The following is a 21,564-nucleotide window of genomic DNA, read 5'->3' as shown; positions in this document are numbered from 1 at the left end:
ATAGAACTTTGAAACATGTTACCTACTTAAGCATCGCTGCAGATCATGCATACCATTTCATGGTATCATTATTCACTACTGGCTTTGTCTTCTTTCAGATGGTTAATGCTCCTTGCCACAAATCAAAATTAATTCAGGAATGGTTTAAGGAGCACAACAGTAAGTTTAGGGAGTTGATTTGGCCTCCATATTCCTAAGATCTGAATCCTCTGGAGCTACTGCAGGATGAACTGATAAGTAAAGTCCAATCCTTGAAGAAACCAGATTGCAAGGATGTAAACTCTCTATTATCAATATCTTGGTGCTAGATACCACATCACATCACAGTGAAATGTGTTTCACTGCGCTCCTTTTCAATAAATAGGTTGCGAGGTAATGATTCCTCCAGGGTTAGCTCAGACCTTTTATTGGAAGTATTTTCCAGAACCTTCAGAGTAATTTTCAGTTCCAGGCCTCGAGCTGTTCTTTCTTGATGCTGGCTCATGTTCTTGTTCAGGTATTTTTAGCACTCAATAGAAGATATTTTTATTTGACCTGGATGGCACAAGGCGCTGCCACATGTACACACCCAGTTACACAAGGAGAACAATAAAGACAGCTGTGTGGTATTAAAAAGTACCCCATAGTTTTTTTATTTGCAGTCAGCGGGACAAAAAAGGGATTCTAGCTAAAAGACGTTTGGCACAGTATTCAGAGATTGCACGCTGTTTTCTATTGCCCTTCACAGATTGTACAAACACTGTATGCAAACCTACAAGCAAAAACCAGAGATGACTGAATAAATCAAACTTAGATAGGTTATATTTCTTTCTTTCCCAACATAGACACACTCTCAGATTTATGTACCCTAAGCCATTTATTGAGGCTGTTTGTATTGCTGTAGAAACGTGGCCTGATGGCACACCAGAGACAATCTGGAGCAACAAAATGACGCAGTGAACTAGTGTACTAAACACAGTTTATCAGTAATTTTGGTTCAGTGCACCCTGGCAGAGGCTTAAAAGGCGTGTTATTTGCAGAGCCACAGCAAATTGTGCTTCAATTTGGTCGTAAAATGATGAGGTGCATCTTAATACATTAGATTCTTGTTGATATTTAGATATTTTAGTAAATCAAAGTAATTTACAGATTTATTACTCATAGACTGTTGTGTCATAAGTGGTTAGTTTTGTTTACTTTGACGATGTTGACTTACAGCAAACAAAAACTCAAATTTCAATGAGAAAACTTTGATTGTACATAAAGCCAAAATAAGGCGATTTTAAAATTATTGTCTCCCATCGTCCTACTGACATTACTCCACGCATAGATTGTCAGTCAGGTGCTTTTGCTGACCAGTAAGACCATTATAATTTAACCAGTTTTTGGCAGAGTGGGAAGGTGAAAAGTTCTGAAAGTGAAATCGACATTAGCATGAAACTTGTTAGCATAAGGAAGCATAAAGTACTCTGACATTTCCTGGCATGGCTATGCTGTGGAAACGTCACACTGGATTCAAAACAGCTTTAATTTGGAGTTTTTCTGCTCTTCCTCCAGGTATTATTTTAAAAAGTAAGAAGGAACAACTAAGAAACAGTCTAGTCTGATGTCTCTGTTTAAATGCTGGGTTCGTCTGTGTGTGGTGGCTCTTATGAATCTAACCCAACTCTTGGTGAACTTCACCATCTTTTCAAGGCTGCAGTTGTTGTCGATTGTCTTCCCCCATGAAACTTTCCATTAATATTCTTGGATAGTATTCTGTGAACAGCATGCTTTTGTAGGAATTACTTTTTGTGGATATCATTTGGGTTTTCTTAGCTGTATGCCATTATCACCAACATTAGTTTCACTTTTTTCCTAATTAAATTGCCTTTCTAATTTATTAAGAAGCACCTGTGCTGTTCGCTGAACAATAACTACCTTGTAACGATGACTGTGGGACGTATTTATGCAGATATTCATCTTCTTTAGTCCGTCAATGGCGTGAGTGAGTGCGGTAGGAGTAGGTGTGCTGTGTGGTGGGGCTCATGATGTTTTCTGTAATGTAGGCCACCAGCAGACAGATGATCACCAGCATCACACAGATAGCGCCCCCTACCGCCGTCATGGCGATCACAATGTCCTGCATCCCTGACGGCGGCAGCGTGAACTCCACGCAGTCCCGCTGCTCCGCTCTCCGACGCGGGCCGGACCGGGCCGGGGCCCGCAGGCAGATTCTGTACGGGATGTTCTCATGCAGCTCGGACATCATGAAGTCCCTGCAGCCCGCCGCCAGCTGCACGCCGGCGCACTCGAACTGGGTGTAGCTGCCGTTCCACCAGCAGCTCAGCTCGAACCCGCCGCGCTGGTGGCGCCGCTCACCGCCGAACACCGACCGCGGCGGAGAAGTTAAATGTGACCCAGAACCAGCGGGCTGCTCGGGAGGGCTCTGTCTGGTCTCATTGTCTCCATCGTGGCTCCACTGTAACAGCACGCTGCCATTGGTGAGCAGGTTCGCCACCAGGTTCCCCAAAGTCACCTGCGTCCTGCAGTCCTCCTTGTTGCACCTGTACCCGAACAGCGTGCGTCGAAAACAAAGCTGCCCCCAAATGCCCCCCTCTATCACCCTGTAGGCACAGATCGGTGACGCCTCCTCATCTGGTTTCGGTCTCAGCGCGCCGACAGAGACATTACTGCTGCTGTCTTTAATCAGAAATGATGGCCTGCTGTCATGACTCCGGTTGTTATTCCTGCCTCTCCCCTCGGATGCTGCTGCTGAGGATGAGGATGTTTGGTGTGTTAACGCGAAGAGCAGCAGCGCCGACAGGGCGAGCAGCGATGCTCGGCGGTGGCTCGTCATCTCTCGTCCTCTGGTTGAATTATTTTCGCTCACAGTGGACCGCCGGATGGGCGATGGCACAACCATCCGAGCCGAGGTCTGCCATAGAGATCAGCTCTTCTTCTTCTTCTTCTTTTCCCTCTCATCTGAAACAGAAAACGCATTTGGTGCATTTAAAGCGATCCCGCATGAATAAGGCGATTAGAAATCGGATCAAAGTGACTCCTTGTGTGCAAACCACTTACGTGTTTCTGCAGGACAGAGGAGCCGCTCTCTCCTTCCTGTCTGGCTTGACGTAAATGGCTTTGATGCCTGTTTGAGAGGGTGCACGTGAAGGAGCGCTCGCCGCAGCGTGCTGGAGAGCGTGGGTGCGTGCGTGAAATATTTGGAGTCATCATCAGCAGGTGGACGATGAGTCATCGTCCCACTCAATGCTCCAGGTGTGGGTCAGATTCCTGGAAACGCAGCTGGAGGAAAAGCTGTTACTCTTCTGAACAAACGTGACTTTATGAATGTTTTCCTTAATAACAAAATACATTTATGTTTATTATCTTACACATTTAATTCATATCTATACATTTAGAAGTGGAGAGAGATAAATTAAGTAGGGGCTGCAACTAACGATTATTTTAGCAATCGATTATTCTGACATAAATCAGCTGATAGGATAAAAATGGCCACGTTACACAGATTTTTTTACTTAACCACTTAAGCTTTTTTTAGTTCAGTAGTGAAAATAATTTAAAAGATACAAATGAGCAAATAATGAAAAAAACTTTTTTATTGAATTAAAATGTATTTTATTTTATAACAATAAAATATTTATAGAAATAAACATTTTATTGCCATTTCTTTAATACATTTGAACAAAGGAAGCTAAAACCTTTTCACTTAAAGAGTTTGGAGCTAGAAACAAAGTGTTTTTTATTTTAAATGTATATCTATGTAAATATTTTCATACAGATACAAATATATTACAGTTTTGTCTTAATGTCCGCTGAATATACTGATTTTTCATCAAACTGCCTTTTTCAGTCTGTATGTACTGCAGTTAACGATTAATCTATTAGCTGACAATTTTTTAATTAATATTTATTTGTTCATTTATTTAATTTTTGTGCTTCATGAGGCTTCACATAAAATTGTCTTTTTCTTATAACTGGCACGTAATATAAACGTGTTTCTGCAGTAAAGGGTACAATGGGAACAATATTGGATTATTGTTAGATTATTTGTGTCACTAACGAATTAAATGAAAAGGTTGTAAACATCTATTATGAAGTCCAGCCGCAGTTTCTCCGTTGTATTCAGGTCTGGACTTTATAATGCTAATATAGCATTATAAACTGCTATATTAGCTCTGGAGCTCTGCATTTAGCTCCATCCATCATAATGCTGCCACCACCATGTTTTAGGGATGTTGCATTCAAGATGATGTGCAGCGTTTGTTGTGCAAATAGGTAAAAAAAAAAAAAAAGAGAATATATTCTTTCAAATGTTTGCTGTATCAGCTCCTTTCAAAGGAGGAAATCTTGGCTGCTCGTTAATAATGGCCTCTAATGGAAATATTTAAATTGTGGTGAAATGCTTCATTGCTCTTTACTTCAGTGTTTAGCTAAGTTTATTCCATGACATCATCACCGTGTCCCACTGGAAGCTCAGTGAATAATTAGTACCAAGGGAGAGAATGAAAGGCTGATTAACATGAAAAAAATGCTGAATTTGTTTGTTCACTTCCTGGACGGTTCATGGTGTGCATGACTGAATTAACTTCTCTCTCTTTACTCTTAAACAGAATAAATAAAAACAAATAGAAAAACAAAGAGTCTGTATTAAAAGATAAAAAACAGTGTATCAGTGTGTGGAGTGGAACAGATAAAATGTTGAGCTGAAACAATATAGAGACATAACAGTTTAAAATAAGATAAGATCTATCTATCTATCTATCTATCTATCTATCTATCTATCTATCTATCTATCTATCTATCTATCTATCTATCTATCTATCTATCTATCTATCTATCTATCTATCTATCTATCTATCTATCTATCTATCTATCTATCGAAAACTGGCAGGATTAATAAGTTACTCCTGTCTAAGCTCATTATCAAACAAATCGTAATCAAAATATTATATTTTGGCATTTGAATTGTGAATATGTTAAAAATAGAGTAAACTACACAGATAAGTACTGAACTATTAGTTTTTAGTTCATGTGTAAATAATGTGATTAAACTTGTTGATGCAGCAGTTCTGTTGGTCTGTGTCACATGGGACGTGTTGATGTTTTGGATTAACTGGACCGTGAACATGGTCAGCAGAGATTTGTCATGTGTGATGGATTTAATCATTTGTCTGTATGAACTCGTATAAAACAGTCCCGCGGTGAGGAGCAGCTCACTGTGCGTGACCCCTCTGACCCGAGTCTGAAAGGAAAGGATGACGCCATGTCAGAGATTCTCACTGTAGACGCTATTCTGTTTGGCCTCTTGGTTTTTTCTGGGATTTTGGGAAACATCTTGGTCATCCATGTGGTGAGAGAGCAAATATCTGTTTAGTGTATGAGTGGGAGGTTTTTTCGTAAAATCTTACCAGGCATTTTTGTTTTGGTTTCTAGTGAAAATATCTCAGTAAACTTTAAATAAGACAAAACAAGAAACCTTTCAGTGAGATAGCTTGTTTTATATCAATAATGTTGATGAAAAAGTGTTTTTTCAACTGGATTTTTAAAAAACTTAACTCAAGGTCATATACAGCTCTGGAAAAAAATAAGAGACCACTTTAAATGATCAGTTTCTCTGATTTTACTTTTTATAGGTATATGTTTGAGTAAAGTGAACATTGTTATTTTATTCTATGAGCTACTGACAACATGCCTCTGAAATTATAAGCAAAAATTTAGTATTTATTTACAGAAAATGAAAAATAATTAAAATAACCAAAACGATGCAGTGCTTTCAGACCTCAAATAATGCAAAGAAAACAAGTTCATGTTCATTTAGAAACAACAATACCAATGTTTTAACTCAGAAATCCAAATTTGGTGGAATAACCAGGTTTTCAATGGGGTTCACTGCAGTGGGCTCTTATTTTTTTCTAGAGTTGTATCTTGCTGAAAAGTTACTGGTAAATTAGTTTTGTTTTATTTCAGGTGATATTTGCATTAGAAACCAGACAAAATACTGTTGTGTTTTAGCAGTGATTGACTCCAGGCTGTTGTCTTTCTCCTCTCAGGTGTTTCAATCTGCTTTGGAGAGTCCGTCTCGGAGACTCCCTCCTTCCGACACCATCCTGGTCCACCTGTCTCTGGCCAACCTGCTCACCTCTCTTTTCCGCACCGTGCCCATATTCGTGTCCGACCTGGGCCTGGACATGTCCCTGTCTCCGGGCTGGTGCAAGATCTTCATGCTGCTGTGGGTGTGGTGGCGAGCCGTGGGCTGCTGGGTGACGCTGACGCTCAGCATCTTCCACTGCACCACCCTGAGGCGACAACATGTCACCTTTGGACCTCTAACTCTGCAGAGGGAGCGGCAGAGGGTGTGGGTGGTGTTGGGACTGGTGTGGGGCGCTAACCTGGCCTTCTCAATCCCGACGCTGCTGTTCACCACTCACATTGAAAGAAACGCCACCATGGAGCTGATGGTGATCAGCTGCACCACTCGGCCTCTGTTGGGCTGCGTCTGGAAGTTCCCCAGCGACCGACAAGGCTTGGCCTTCGCATCCACTTCTCTTGCGCTCAACGAGATTCTGCCGCTGGTTGTGATGGTTTTCACCAACTTGGCGACCCTTCACTCCCTGGCCAAGCACATCCGAGCCGTTACCTCGGAGTCAGGAAGCCATGGGGAGCTGGACAAACACGTGTCCACTGAGCGTAAGGCCGCTCATGTAATCATGTGTCTGGTGTCTCTCTTTGTGGTCTGCTGGGTCCTGCAGGTCGCCGCGGTGACCTACTACAACCACAACGGTGGGCAACACGCCGAGGGGCTGCTAACCGTGGCCCACTTCTCTGCTTCGCTGTTTGTGGGATTCAGTCCGCTTGTGGTGGCCCTGGGACACGGAAAGCTGAGGAGGAAAATCAGGAGCATGATTCTGGTGTGGACCAACGTCCCTCTCAGCCAGGAGGCTGAAAGCGGGAGAAAGTCTCCCAAAACAAGTGGAAAACAAATCAGTTTTGTTGCTCAGAAAGAGGTTAAGGTTAAAAAGGCCAAAGACAAAGTTAAACCACACAGATAGTGAAGGTAAAATATTTCTTCCTTCACTGGGTAAATCAAAAATCACATATCATTTTCAATTCCTTTGTTATTCTTTAACTTATTTATTGGAACTCTTATTTAATCTAAACAAACAAAAACAAATCAATTTCTCATTTCATCTGTACAGATTGTTTGCACATATTGTTGCTCAGTAGTGGATTTCATTTGGCTTATACGGCTCTCCACCCAGGGTGGCACAGAATGTAGGGCATCACAAACTGTCCCAAAAATAAAAGGTTCTGCCAAAAATTAGTTTTCTGTTGCTTTTTTGGGACATTTTATGAGTGTGGAGTGGGTTTCTCTCAGTTAAAAAATGCACTAAACTCTCCCAGTTTAATGGGAGAGTTTAGTGCAGAGGTCCCCAAGCTACGGCCTGCCTCCTCATTTGGTCTGGCCCCCTGAACAATACCAGAGAGCATTCAGTGTTTTTTTTTCATATATATGTGGATTTTTCTTCAGCCACCAGGGGGGCTCTTGAGCAGATATGAAACTTAGTTTCCCTCAATGGAATATATACTAGTCAGTACCAGTCACCGTTTCGCTCCTTTTTTTTCCATTTGCATTCTGGGTAAAAATCTATCTACAAACGCGAATATGTCGTCGGCAGTAATCCAGCAAACCACCCCCCCCCACCCCCGGTCCACAGTTTCTATCCCCCCCCCAAACAAAGTGTTTATTCACTTTGTTTGTTGAATGATATCAGCATTTTTAACTTGTTTTGTTTAAATATTAAGGTTAAATTGAGCTGTTTACTGATTTTGAAAGACCTTTGTAATCAACCAAGCCACATATTAAATTAAAAAGAAATGGCCACGCAGTAAATATACATTCATTTCCATGAGTCAAACTCATGAGTGTTTCACAAAAATATTGACACGCTTTCAATGTTTTTACACACAGAGTCGATATCTTGCAGAAACATCTTTGCTGCAAGTCTTAGGGCTGATCTCTCTACTACTATCTACATCAAGAATGAAATTTTTATCCGGTTTCCTTTGCAGAATAGCTAATGTGTTGTCATCTCAACTGGATTTACGATGGATTTTGATTGGGTAATTTCTACCTCATGAACATGCTTAACAAATTCCATGTAGTTTTAAGGAGTCCTGCTTGAAAGAGGACATCAGAAAAATGCTGCAAGCAAAAAAGAACTTCCGTTTTATATAGCAAGTTTGCACCATTTCATACTATTCATTTTTCCAATTTTCTGCATTTTCCCTTTTGCTTCTATTTCTTGTGATCGCTGTAGTTTCCCTTTGGATTTGTTTTATTCATTGTAGTCTTTTGAAAAATTGCAGCATTTTTGTGTTGCATTTGTGGTTTTTGGTGTTTGTGTATTTTGGAGTTTGCATCATTCCGGTGTTTGCTGCTCATTTGTACCTGTCGACCGATGCAGTAAAGAATGGGGAAAACACTTTTGCCCCATATGTCAGATCTTCAAGCATGAAGACATGTGAGAAAGTTCAAGAAGCATGGATAATTTTGCGAGGCATTGCATCCACTCTAACAAACACTTTGAACAACAGGTGGATGGAGGATTTCCTGGGATTGTTTTGTGGCCTAAAGGACCAAATGTTGCTCTTCACCCAGAAAATGTCAGTCAGAGACAGAAGACTTCATGCACGAACGAAGCCGGCGGTGGCCGATTGCCAGAACAACAGGTGACATGGTGATGAAGATGATGTTTGCGAAGCGAGCGATGACCAGCAGAAACTCAGCTGAGGAGCCTCGGTTGTAGTTGAAATAGTTGACAGAGATGATGCTGGTTCCCCAAGATACGATGAAAAGCAAGACAAGAGCAAGAATCACCTAGGAAAGAAAAGAAATTCATCCATAGAAGATCGAAAATAAACCTTTGAAACAAATACTGTTCCAGCACTCTTGGAACAGTATTTGGACTCTAGGATATGTCTCACCTTGGCGGCTCGCCTCTCTGCTGGCACACGTTTTAAAACAGGTGCGTCCTGAACAGAGCTCCTTGACCGGCCGTGGGTGTAGAGAGTGTAGAGAGACGTCATGTTGGTGACCGCCATCAAGATGATTGGGAATATTTCATGGATCGCCATGGATGTGGTGGCGTAGGCCAGGCCGGAGTAGTTTGACGGGAAGTTCCACACACAGCCCAGCAGGGGGCGCGTTGTGCTGCTCACCAACATGAGAGTCTGAGATCAAAAGAGGAGGAAGAAGAAATGCAAATTACAAAGATGATCCGTCCATTGCTTATATCCAGGTAATCTTTCTGGGTTGTGGTCTCTTTGTGCAAACTCTTTTTTTCACCATGACATTCATACATTTCTAAATGTCAGCTAATTCACTAGCTAAATATTTAGTTTACAAATAAAATATTTAACTTTCAAATTAAATATTTAGTAAGGAAGCTAAATACTGAGTTGGCAAACTAAATATTTAGTTCTCAAATAAACATCTAATGTTTAGTTTGTAACTAAATATTTAGCTAGCAAAATAAGTATTTCATTTGGAGCTAAATACGTAGTCTGAACACATATTTAGCTCAGACTTAACAGTTAGGAACTAAATATTTAATTGAAAGTTAAATATTTAGCTTGTTAATTAAATATTTAGTTTGGAACTCTGATATTTATAAATGTATAAATAAATTGTGAAAATATAACTTCATAAATGAACAAAAGTCATGTTTTTGGATTGTGATTTCTGGAGAAGCTGGAGAGAATAGTCCGCATTTGAATAACAGGGTTTTAGCTTAATAATATTATAGTTGTGAAGTTTGTCAAAACTGGTTTATTTATTCTTCAAATTCATTTTGCGTAGTCAAAAAGTTATTTTCTCCTGACATTTTTATGTAGCTCTTGACGGTTGGTAGTTACCATAGCAACCTGTAACTGGCAGCTCCTCCCCTTTTCCTGTTGCTATTTTTAACTGTCAGAATCAACTCTGTGTTTTTCTTTACAAGTATTTTAACACATACTTTAAACAAATTTAATTATACAGATCACTTTTTGTGTAATTTTGCAATATTTTGCATATGTTTTTTGGTGTTATAGTTAATGTGCATTTTAGCTGTGTTTAATTTCACAACTGTTAACTGCTGTTAACTGCTCATTGGGAGCCATTGCTCTGTAGTTTGTTTAAGGTTATTTATTGTATTTAAAAACATGCAAACTTCGTGTTTGTCTCACCTCTGTGGTGTTTTCATTGCCACTGGTGGAGAAGATATGAGCAGGAATGGAGTAAAGAAGGTTTAAAATCCACATGATGGCCAGGCTCAGCAGCAGGGTCCTATATGTGCTCCACGGCCCCTGGAGGTGTCCAATAGTTGGAGCCACGCGCTTCAGAGTGTGGAGGTGAAACGCGCTGAGGAAGAATGTTGACCACACGTTGACCGACCGTAACCAGACCCAGACTCCCATCAGGAACTGACACCAGCCTTTGGAGGAGTACAGCTGGAAAAGAGATATTTGATTGGGTGAGTTTTGTGTGTTTTCATGGCTTGGAGCGCACTCTACATTGAGATCATAGGGCCGATGGACAATAAATCAATAATGATATAAATTGTGATCAATATCAATAAATAGAATGTCTGATGGAAAATTCAGTATTCAAGAATATTAACTGAACTCTGATCCAGAACCACATGGCATTCTGGGGGACGTAGGCAGAGGAAATAGTATAGCCAGCTAAGCAAAGCTGGTGGAATCAACTAACTCACTCATTTTTTGGTTACCTAGCAACTCACTCCCTCTTTGGTTACTTAGCAACAGCCTGTTGAATAACTTACGCAGCAGTCGTCTAGTGTTTTGCTACTGTGCCTCATAACTGCTTAAAAATAAAAACCAATGTTGTGGACTGAAGACAGTGGATGAAACAGGAACGGTCACTCCACCAAATCTGTCTCCCAGTCTGTGTTTATTCGATATCAGCTGTTCTGAATTGGTGCAATCAACTGCCTGCTTTGGTTTCCAGGTATTGTCAGATTGTTGTGTTTTCTAACCTTATGCTTGGAATCTTTTGGCCTTTTTACCCTATATTGCCTTCAGTTTGGTTTGGTTTTAAAGTTTGTCTGCCTACCTCCTGCCACGTCAACAATTAATGACACCCTTTCAGTCCACAGCAGTGTGGTACTGTCTTTAATTTGGACAAGTGACACCGTTGTCCCAGTTGCTTTCTGATGGACTCAAGCCTTGGTTCACCCTGGGTTGTTCTTGAACATCCCAACAGATTTAGTTTAATCTAAAAGGTTGACAGTTTGGGTCAAACGGTTGAAATAATTCAGTATTTACACAGAACAATTAGGAACATAAAGGTTACATTAAGCTAGGAGAATAGCTCGTAACCTCATCTGTCTTGAAGAATCTGTGAAATAAAATGTGACATTCTTGTCAGGAAACCAACTAAGACACATAAACCAGCTCTGGAAAGAGGAGATAACAAATATATGAACTCAGAACAGTGGCAGAAGCTTGCCGATGGCTACAAAAGAGTCGGTGTCTTGAGTAACTTTATACAGGATGCATTAATTCACGCTTGTATTTATAATTTTGAACTTATATGAAATAGAGCCAATTTCCAGTTTAATGAAACTTTTGTATCCAGTTACTTTGTTTAAAATTTGTTGACATTTTTTGTTCTGAAATTAATCAACACTGAAAAAAGGGTGGTTAAAGAAGCTGTAGTCCAGATATAATGACATGAAGTAAATATTTGAGCTAGTTCTACAAGTAAAACACTTTTCAGCGGTTTGCTTCCCAGTTTTTAGTTTTTTGAGCAACACATCAGATGCATATTTGAACAGTTCATACCTTGAAGCCCAGGTCAGAAATGATAAGCAGCAGGTTCCTCACAATGGACACCATTAGATTGGACACTGCCAAATTGACAATAATGATGTCCGAGTTATGACCCGGCCCACGATCCATCAACACACTCTTTCCAATCACTCCTATCACAATAGAATTACCCACAATTCCCAGAGCCACCAAAATGATGTAAAAGGCGCTCTGTGCAGGGGAAACACCGGTGTGAAGTCCCATCCCCAAAAGCTTAGTGGTTGACTCTTGCTGCATATCTTGAGTTGTTGTTTCAAAATTTTGAATTTCTGAACCCATGTCAGCATTCCGGCCCAAATTAAGTTCCCTCTTCATTGTGAATGTTTACTGAGAAAGTCCAAATCAGGTGAACTTCCAAGCATACCGCTAATATGTACAACCCGAAGAAGATCCTTCCAGTGACATCACAGCTGAAAATGGACCTTCTGGTTCCACCTACCAATGAGCCAATCTCCACGTGGGCCAGAGGAAGCCACAAAGCATCACAATGTTTTCAACCTTAGGGAGATTAAGGTGTGTGTTAATGAAACACAAGAGATTAATCAATTTCCTTGAGCAAATTGTGCTTGAGTTGCAGCTTTCCATCTTTCACCACCAACCTGAAGGAAGTGCGACGTTTTTGTTAGCAGGTAACGCTCGGAGAGATATTTACTCACAGATTTTAACCAGGTTCAGGCCTGGTATGGGTAAAAAAATGGACCAATAACCTCACATTTATTTTTATAATGTAATAATAATCATTAGTGTAGAAAGCTTAATATACTTGTTTGGAGAGCCCCTCTTTTTTACATGCTAAACTAGCTTCAAAACAAGGTTGAAACTGAAAACATTTTGGGCTCTTATATCAGAAATAAGTATTTTTTTTTTAGCAAATTAAGTACTGTCATTCCAATAAAATACATATAAATAAATAAATAATGGTTTCACTTTATCTTAAAATGGTTTGTATGTGTATACACCATATCACACATACTTGTATTTCCTGAGGTAATAAACACACTGTGTTTGTTTCTAAACCTTTGACTTTAACTGCATGTGCAAAATAAGATCAAGTTCAACAAGCACAACATTTTTCCATGAGTTGCTTCCACTGCATATTTTTACTTTTTTATCAATATATCAGATGTTTTTGTAAGCAGTTCATACCTTGAAGCCCAGGTCTGAAATGATAAGCAGTATGTTCCTGATAAAAGACACCATGAGGTTGGACACGGCCAAATTAACGATAATAATGTCCGAGTGATGTCTCGTGCTGCACTCCACCATTACACTCTTTCCAATGACTCCAAACACAGTGATATTACCCACAATTCCTAGAGCCACCAGGATAATATGGAAGGCGGTCAGTGCAGGAGACAAAGGTGTACGAAGTCCCATTCCCACAAGTTTTTTGGTCGTCTCTTGCTCCATAATTTCAGTCGTTGTGTTAAAATGTTGAATTTCTGAACTCATGTCAGCATCTCGCCCCAAATCAAGCTCCACCTTCATTGTGAATGTTTACTGAGAAATTCAAATCAGCCTTCCAAGAACACCGACATCCAGTTAAGCATCAGGGAATCAACCAGCTTTGGGGTTTTTGTTTTTCCTGAAACTGAAGAAGCTCCTTCTGGTGACATCACAGCTAAAAATTGATTTCTTGGTTCCACCTTCCGACGGTTTGACTTCCTTGTGGATCACAGAAAGATATAAAGCATCACAATTTTTTCAACCTCTGGGAAATTAAGGTGTGTGTTAATGAACCACGAGAGATTAATCAACTCCCCTGAAGAAAAGGTGCGTGCTTTGCATCTTTACTCCTTACACCATCAGCCTGAAGGAAGTACAGACCTTTAATTACTTGTAGCAGAGTTTCTGCTGATCAGGAAATATCTGATTGATTTTTATTCACAGGTTTATGCCCTTATGTCCAGATTTTTGGGTGGTTTGGTTCTTTTACCCATTCTTTAAAATAGGAACTACAATGTGGAGCAGCAATAGGTTTTGTTTGGTTATGGAAAGAAAATTCTTAATAAAGTTAGTATTTTAGATCAAAATACCAAGACGGGGCACCACCTGATTATCAGGAAATAATATCCAGCTAGCTTTCAGTCGCTCAGTTATTAATACCGGCCTGATCAGGTGTGGCATTACAGAAAAATAGATGAAGTCGCACACACCAAGCCCTGCACAAACACAGAATAAATACAGACAACTTCTCTCCAAAATCTAAGAATTTACTTACAAACATCCACCAACTTCCAGTTCCAGTCTGCTCTGCAGAACCAGAACCAAACACTGGAGAAGCAGCATTCATATTCTATGCACCACAAATCTGGAATAAACTTCTGGAAAACTGCAAAACTGCTGAAACAGTGAGTTCCTTTAAATCTACTTTTAATCCTTTAGACCAGTGGTCCCCAACCTTTTTATTACCGCGGACCGGTCAAGACTTGCAAATTTTTTTTTTTGCGGCCCGGGTGGGGTGAACCGTCAGATCAGGCTTCTGCATGTTGGTGTTCCTGCTAAATCCTGAATATACCCAATTTGGGTTGTCTTGGCCCTTTTATCGCAGCCTGTGGGGTTTACCCTGACTGGGAACGAGAATACAACATGCTGAATGTGAAAGGTAGCCAATCAGAAAGCGCGGTGACTAAGAACAGAGAGGAATCCCAAACAGCTGACATATCGCGCAACTGAGAGTCCGGTGGATATCAGAGATGACATGTGGAAATGTTTATTATTATATGTAAAGGTCATTATTATATATGTTTATTATGTTTATTCAGTTAAAATATTAACTATGAAAAAACATAGTTGCCTCCAAATCATAGTGCAGCAAATAGAGCGGCTTCTCCCGCTGTCTTTTATCCACTGCCTTTTATTTTTGTTACGTCTTTTATCTCTTAAAATGAGTCCACAAACTATCACTATTGCTTCTACATCGTCATCCGTGTTTGGTTATTCTAAATTCCTGTATGTTATGTTGGGGGTTTTACTGGATTATCCTCTGGAATCGGAGTAGATAAAATATCCGATGAGATTAAACTTTTGCATCAGGTCATTTTGTTTAAGATTTGTTGACAGTTTTTGCTCTAAATGAATAAACTCTGCCATGAGAATAGCTCAAATAAGCTCTTTAAAGTCCAGATATGATGACATTTCTGCTAACAGTGAGTGGACCGAAACTCTATGTGCAAAATGAGAGCTAATTCAACAAGCAAGACGCTTTTCTTAATTCTTTTCCATCCATAGTTTTTAGTTTTTTGAGCAGCACATCAGATGTTTGTGTAAGTGGTTCATACCTTGAAGCCCAGGTCCGAAAAGATAAGCAACACGTTCCTCAAAAGTAAAACCATGAGGTTGGACACGGCCAAATTAATGATAATAATGTCCGAGTGATGTCTCGTGCTGCGCTCCACCATCACACCCTTTCCAGTGACTCCAAACACAATGATATTACCCACAATTCCTAGAGCCACCAGAATAATGTGGAAGGCGCTCAGTGCATCAGGCAGAAGTGTGCTAAGTCCTTTCCCAACAAGTTTGGTTGTTGCCTTTTGCTCCATGTCGTGACCTACTGAGTTAAATTTTTTAATTTCTGGACTCATGTCAGCAGCATCTCGCCATAAATGAAGCTCCACCTTCATTGTGAATGTTTACCAAGAAAATCCAAATCAGCTTTCCAAGAAAACTGCATATATAACTTAAGCATCAGGGAATCAATCAGCTTGGATATATTTACATCTTTCCACTGCAGCAAAACCTGAAGAAAATCATTTGTGTGACATCATAGCAGAAAACTGACCTTTTGGTTTCACATTCCCATGATTTTACATCCAAATGGACCATAAAAAGCCATAAAGCATCACAATGTTTTCAGCCTCAGGGAGATTAAAGTGTGTGTTAATGAAACACGGGAGATTAATCAACTCCCCTGAGCAAAATGTGCTTGAGTTGCAATTTCAGACTTTGCACCTGAAGGAAATGAAGACATTTTTGTGTGCATGCATCCACCTGCAGCAGGTTGTCTGCTGGTTAACAGAAGATCTCAGACTTCATTTTTAAAAAGCTGAAAACAAAATAGAAAGTAAAATTAAGTCACAAATGTGACAAAATGTGTTGTTGATCAAGATAAATACAAGCAATGGTTAATATAAAAACTAAAAATGTGGCATTTTAGGCATTTATTTAAATCAGTGGTGATAGAAAGTTCATCATTGTATAGAAATATATTTTGAAAAAAGCTGAAGTACCTAAGCAAGGGTTGTAAATCTATTCACAGCTGCAGCAATCAGCATTGAAAAAAGAAACAAGAAGATGTACACTGAGAAAAATTTGACCAATGGTTACTTAAAAAAATTGTGGCAACAAAGTGACACGTAATATAATTGAATAGAATTTAAGTTCTACAATTTTGATTAAAAAGTATTGAATATGTTAACTTAACTTAACTTAAAAAAATGAAGTACATCTTAATAAAAGCAACAGCTGAAATGTGTTTGATTTATTAATATCAATGCAAATGATCATTTATATTGCCCAAAAATATTTAGTAAATCCAAGTCAATTTTACAAGAAAAACTAATTTTTATTTACTAAGTATCTGAGCAAAAATGATGTAGATTTATTAAATATCTGGGGGAAATTTAATCATATTTACTAATAATCTAGGTGAAATTAACTTATATTTATTAATTAAATGCATGAAATTGATTTACATTTACTAAACATCAACATAAAAATTATTTGGATTAAGTAAATAATACAAATAATATCAACTCATATTATAGCACATTATTGGTTAATTCAACACATTAAAACTGTTGTTCTTATTAATCTGTAGCTAAAATAATTAATCAATTTTAAGTTTTTATTTGTATCATAGCACTTTAAATCTATTCAATAATATTGAATGTCACTTTGTTGCCATAATTTTTCTGTGTCTAATTTACACAATATCCTGACCAAACTTGAGTGGCATCAAAAAATAACAAATTACAATGCATAAAACAGCAGCAGCATTTATTTGTGCAATGTTATAAAACGTGTTTATCCAGCACCAACTAGTGCAAAATTCCTAAATACAACAATAAAACAGAGAAGGGACAATATATATCAGTATCAAGTCAAAAACATAGTGCCACTCTGCTCAAAGTATAGTTAACATGATTTTTTAGAACCATCACATCAACAACAATCAACGTGGACTCAGTTAAACTTGCTTCAACAATTTATCAATCACATAAGAGTTCACTTTATGTTTAAAGTGAACTCTTATGTTCACTTTTGTGCTCTGCATGTTTAAGGCATGCAGAGCCCAAAACAAGTATGCACATAAAACTTACCTGGGGAAAACACATGACAAGATGTGAGAGTTGGGCAAGACCTTTGAGGCATAAAAACTTCCATTTTCTTTTTTTGTATGTTTATGCTACATCTTGTCACTGTGTTGGGGCCCTTGGCTCCGTGACACTTACTTTCCTTTTCGAAAAATAAGTTGAAAGACAGAACTGGAAAAAAAACATTAAATAAAGTGCAAATGAAACACAACAACGTTTTCCAGCCTGCAGATCATCACCCTTCAGTGGTGAAGCCTGCATGGACTCTCCAAAAAGGCAATAGTGGATGCTCTATGCTGTATAAAAGGGACAAGGGTTCATGTGACAGACCTGAACAGATCCAAGCCATATAACAGGCACATATGAGAACAAGGGGTCAGTCCTTAGAAAGGGTGGTTAACTGTAATGTACTGCAAGAAAAATACACATGCAGAAATCCACTGAACTGAAAATGACCCTAATTTTAACTAACTTCACCGAGCATTTCACAAAGTTTTGCGTGTTGGTTTTGACAGTGACTTGTCTATTCCCTTTTGTTTAGCAAGGGTCCGTTTTCTTAAGCCAGTAGTTTATTCCTGAGGCTGTTCACTTTTGGGGAGAGCTTTGAACTATCCAGCCCGAGGAGAAGTTTCTGAAACACTTCAAACGTGTATCTGAGCTCCTTTGGATAGGCGAGATTCACAGCATACGCCAACCCAACAAGCAGGGAGCAAGCCCTTGGAAAGTTACCCAGAGCAGTTAGAATTTTCATGCCGTCCACCACGATACCGATGTCTGGATCCTCTGACGTGTTAGCTTTGATGTTGTAGATCTTCAGGCTTTGAACAGCAAGGTCCTGTGACACACTGTCTTCATCAGCATCCTGTAATAGCAAGAACATTGTGCATATCAGACAGTGCAGCCAAAGGAGAAGGTTCCATTTCCCAAATTGCTTGCAACTGTTTGGACAAGAAAATCTGGAGTTTGTCAGCCGTTGCTTGTAATGCACTCTATTTATGTCAGTGTTTTAGACAAATCTGAGATAACAAAAAAAAACGCACATAATTTAAAAAGGAAAAATATATATATAAATCAATCATAATAATATATTAGATTATAATCAATTATGCAATGAGGAGCTGAACAGTTACAAATATTTCTAAATGAAGTTTCTGAAATTAAATCAATCCATTACACTATTATTTCTTCCTGGCACTGTCTTGATTAATATCTTATTCTGCGTTGCCTCAGTCTTTCTGTAAAAATGTCTTTGTATTCACAAAGCAGCGTCTTGGCCTTCATTTCTTAGCTCACTTTTAGGGAAAAATTGCCAAGACTTAAAAAAAAAAAAAAGTTATGGTTAGGTAAAGCATTCTTAGGAAAAAAAATACATAAATTACTGACAAGTTTTAAATTATGCCAGTTGGTGAAATCAAATTGAGATAGCATTCTGCACTAGCATTTAAAATTACTTAATGGAAAATAAGAATTTAAACACACTTAACAGAGGACAATGATATACCTTGCCAAGAACTACTGGGAGAAATACAGTTATGACTATTTTGTGATTTGACTTTCCAACAAATAACAAGTACAAGAGATGAGAGAAATCACCTACTTTATATTTTAACATCTAATTCAACTTACATCGTACTCTTTTAAGAGTTCATCTGTAGATTCCCCAAGGTACATCATCAAACATCGAATCTCTGGTCATGTTGATGTCAGGATTGCTTGGAGTCTGAAACAAAAAAAAGAAACACCAGGTGGTTTATATTACTGTTAATATTGAGTTCCTGCGCCGTCTTGGGGACCAGTGTAATAAAACACTACTCATACAAATTCTCATGCGATTATTTCATATTCCATTTATAAAGACAATCACAGGCTAACCTCCAGTAAATTTAAGTAATGATATTCCAGAAGTTTAAACACAAAACTTTGAGAATAAAATATTAGCAACGATAATGCTCAATGAAAGATACCTTGAGTAGGATAGCCTGCAATCTCAACCCCATGCTTCCGCCCTTCGAGTGGAAGAGGTTCAGAAGTCGAGGACTATATTCATCCAGTTTGGACATGAACTTTGATTCAAGATGCACCATTGTGATTCTGTGAAACTCATCCTGGATCTGAAAGACAAATCATGAAACCAGTTTTAAAGCATCAAATATTACAAACATACATACTGTTCTTACGACATTTTTCAAAAGCAAGAAGATGGATCAAATTTGATCTATAAAAAAGATGACAGTAACGTAACACATTTAGTTTCAAATTGCTAAATGCAGAATCACAAATGCAATCCTTCACATTGACTAGGAATATTTCTGATTGGCATGCACTTAGAACTCACGTGAGATGTCTCAAATAGAGTGGGCCACCTGGCTTTGATGTCCTCTATACTGGGTGATTGGTTGATGATTTCGTTTCTTCTGTGTGCAAATGTTTTGGCCATTTTTTCTTTTATCAATGCATTGTTGTCCTTTTTCTTTACTTCAGTAAGCAACAGAATTCTCTCTTGTTCTTGACTTTCTTCATCCTCTCCAGCCGGGTAAGGAGGAAGGAAGTTTATCTCTGCTTTTCGAGGCTTTTTAACATTCTTTGCAGACTTCTTGTCCGCAGGGGTCTTGCGTTTTAGTGCATTGCATAACACCTCAGGAACACCGTAGCCTCTGAGTTTGGTGCGATAATTTGACATCTTGTATTTAAGGCTTTGCTGCCAGCCATAGTAACCTGCAAAGGAACCGGGTTCCTTGAGACAAGGATATTTATTGACAAGTGCCTCAGCAAGGACAGGATAATGGTGTCCTGTGAAGAAGATGTTCCAGCAGATGACTCTGCATTTGATGCAGTTGACTCTTCAAATGATGCAGAGTCACAGTCAGTGGACTGTTGAACAGAGGAACTGTCCAAACTTTCATGAGCAAGGGCAACTGTCATATAGACATGGCTGGGTTTGCCCACGACCAAATGTTGCGTGTTGTAGTCTGTAATGTTTTAGTAGATTCCCTTTTGTTGCAGACAAAGACTTGCAGATCTTACACTGCCACCCCATAGGCCAGAACCTAAGATAATAAGAAAAAAGGTGTTTTTAATTTAGTGTATAACTAGTAGCCTACATAACTAATAGATCTAGTAATTAAATAATGTGCCAGGGCTGAACAACTAATCAAAATTTTATCAAAATTGCAATACAGCCTACTGCAATTTTCAAATCACAGGAGGTACAATATTTCTTACATTTCTTAAATCTTAAAAAATTATTTTAAATGAAATGTTCTGCTGCAAAGATGTCCTGGCCTACACATCCTAATCTAGAGACTTAAAAAAAAACATCCGTTACACATCCCTGCAAGAATCACGTCATAATCATCTTAATTTTTTTAATGAAAATAAGAAAACAATTATACAAAATTATATTTCCCTCAGAAATTGCAAATCATTTCGCAACTGTAATGTCACTGAAAAGATCACCACAATTAAGTTTTTTTTTAAATCATCCAGCTCTATAATATACCAACTATGGATGAATACCTCATCCAATCCCACTTCAAAAATGAACTATCGTTTTAAGATGTTAAGACAAAAATATGAAACAGATTTTAAGGTAATATGCACATCAACAAATGCCAAAAAATAAATATTAAAATCAAAGATGCCCAAAACGGACTAAGGAAACATTTCTCTCCCTCTCTCTGTGGCAGCTCAGAGTCAGTACGAAGCTACATACTGATTTCAACCCAACATTCACAGACGCATCTCACTGTAACTGTTGATCTGTCAGTGTGAGCTGCAGCCAGTTTGAAAGCATAACGTTTTTCCGAGAAAACGGGAAAAATGAGGAAGCCGTTTGTGCCAACTGAATGTAACTAACGTAATGTTAATGGAGAGCCTCAGTGAGAGCCGGTGAACTGGGGTTTAGCAAAACACCAGCCAGTGTGCTCAAAACACGCCAAATTAAAAGAAGAAAGAAGAAACAGCGCACTTTGTCTGAAAATGTAACTATGCAAAACGGCTGATTTTTCTTTCGAAATGTGTAACGTTATAAAAACTGATTAGAAATCTGCTTTTAACATGCTACTTGAGTAAAAATGTTACTTGAGTACATTTTAATTGTAAAAACTACATGCAGTAACTTTAAACGAAACTCCTGAGTTGATTAGCTCATTGATTATCTCACCGTTGAAAACAACGTCTGTTCCTCCATTATGGTGCCCAAACATGCTAGCTAGCTTGTTAAGGTGGGGGAGGGGAAGCTTGGGCTGAGGCCAAGAAACTAAATTAAATAAAAGAGTAGCTTGTATTCTACGGCCACTATATAACGATGTTACGTTAGTCACATTAAATTGTGACATTGAGACTACTTTTTCAATCATTGCAATGCATTTAGTCAAATCAAAGACGACGT

The 21,564-nt window shown here is 38.7% G+C and overlaps 3 protein-coding genes and 1 pseudogene across 4 annotated transcripts; 1 reads left to right on the top strand and 3 right to left on the bottom strand.

Annotated features, from left to right (window-relative positions):
• Positions 1 to 616: 616 nt before the first annotated feature.
• Positions 617 to 2,951, bottom strand: fndc10 (fibronectin type III domain containing 10). Its single transcript, XM_088006011.1, has one exon. It carries the CDS (start codon positions 2,882 to 2,884, stop codon positions 1,955 to 1,957), a length of 930 nt encoding a protein of 309 aa, XP_087862137.1. The 5' UTR covers positions 2,885 to 2,951; the 3' UTR covers positions 617 to 1,954.
• Positions 2,952 to 5,237: 2,286 nt separating this feature from the next.
• Positions 5,238 to 7,658, top strand: ora4 (olfactory receptor class A related 4). The gene is made up of 2 exons (XM_088005975.1): positions 5,238 to 5,247; positions 5,950 to 7,658. Exons 1-2 carry the CDS (start codon positions 5,238 to 5,240, stop codon positions 7,029 to 7,031), a joined length of 1,092 nt encoding a protein of 363 aa, XP_087862101.1. The 3' UTR covers positions 7,032 to 7,658.
• A 210-nt stretch (positions 7,659 to 7,868) lies between these two features.
• On the bottom strand, positions 7,869 to 17,523 carry LOC106929621 (olfactory receptor class A-like protein 4). Its single transcript, XM_088005974.1, has 6 exons — positions 17,505 to 17,523; positions 17,239 to 17,399; positions 11,830 to 12,069; positions 10,210 to 10,473; positions 8,968 to 9,213; positions 7,869 to 8,860 (listed from the first exon to the last, which is right to left on the bottom strand). Exons 1-6 carry the CDS (start codon positions 17,521 to 17,523, stop codon positions 8,648 to 8,650), a joined length of 1,143 nt encoding a protein of 380 aa, XP_087862100.1. The 3' UTR covers positions 7,869 to 8,647.
• On the bottom strand, positions 17,244 to 20,296 carry LOC148159666 (uncharacterized; annotated as a pseudogene). The gene is made up of 4 exons (XR_015762850.1): positions 19,510 to 20,296; positions 19,139 to 19,285; positions 18,801 to 18,894; positions 17,244 to 18,036 (listed from the first exon to the last, which is right to left on the bottom strand). The product of XR_015762850.1 is annotated as an uncharacterized LOC148159666 (transcript).
• Between the last annotated feature and the right edge of the window lie 1,268 nt (positions 20,297 to 21,564).

Source organism: Poecilia mexicana, unplaced genomic scaffold (assembly GCF_051168715.1).
Source record: "Poecilia mexicana isolate PSO_F unplaced genomic scaffold, ASM5116871v1 scaffold_5, whole genome shotgun sequence".
Taxonomy (NCBI): Eukaryota; Metazoa; Chordata; class Actinopteri; order Cyprinodontiformes; family Poeciliidae; genus Poecilia; species Poecilia mexicana.
The sequence above is the reverse complement of the archived record's forward strand: the minus strand, read 5'-3'. Positions and strand labels throughout refer to the sequence as shown.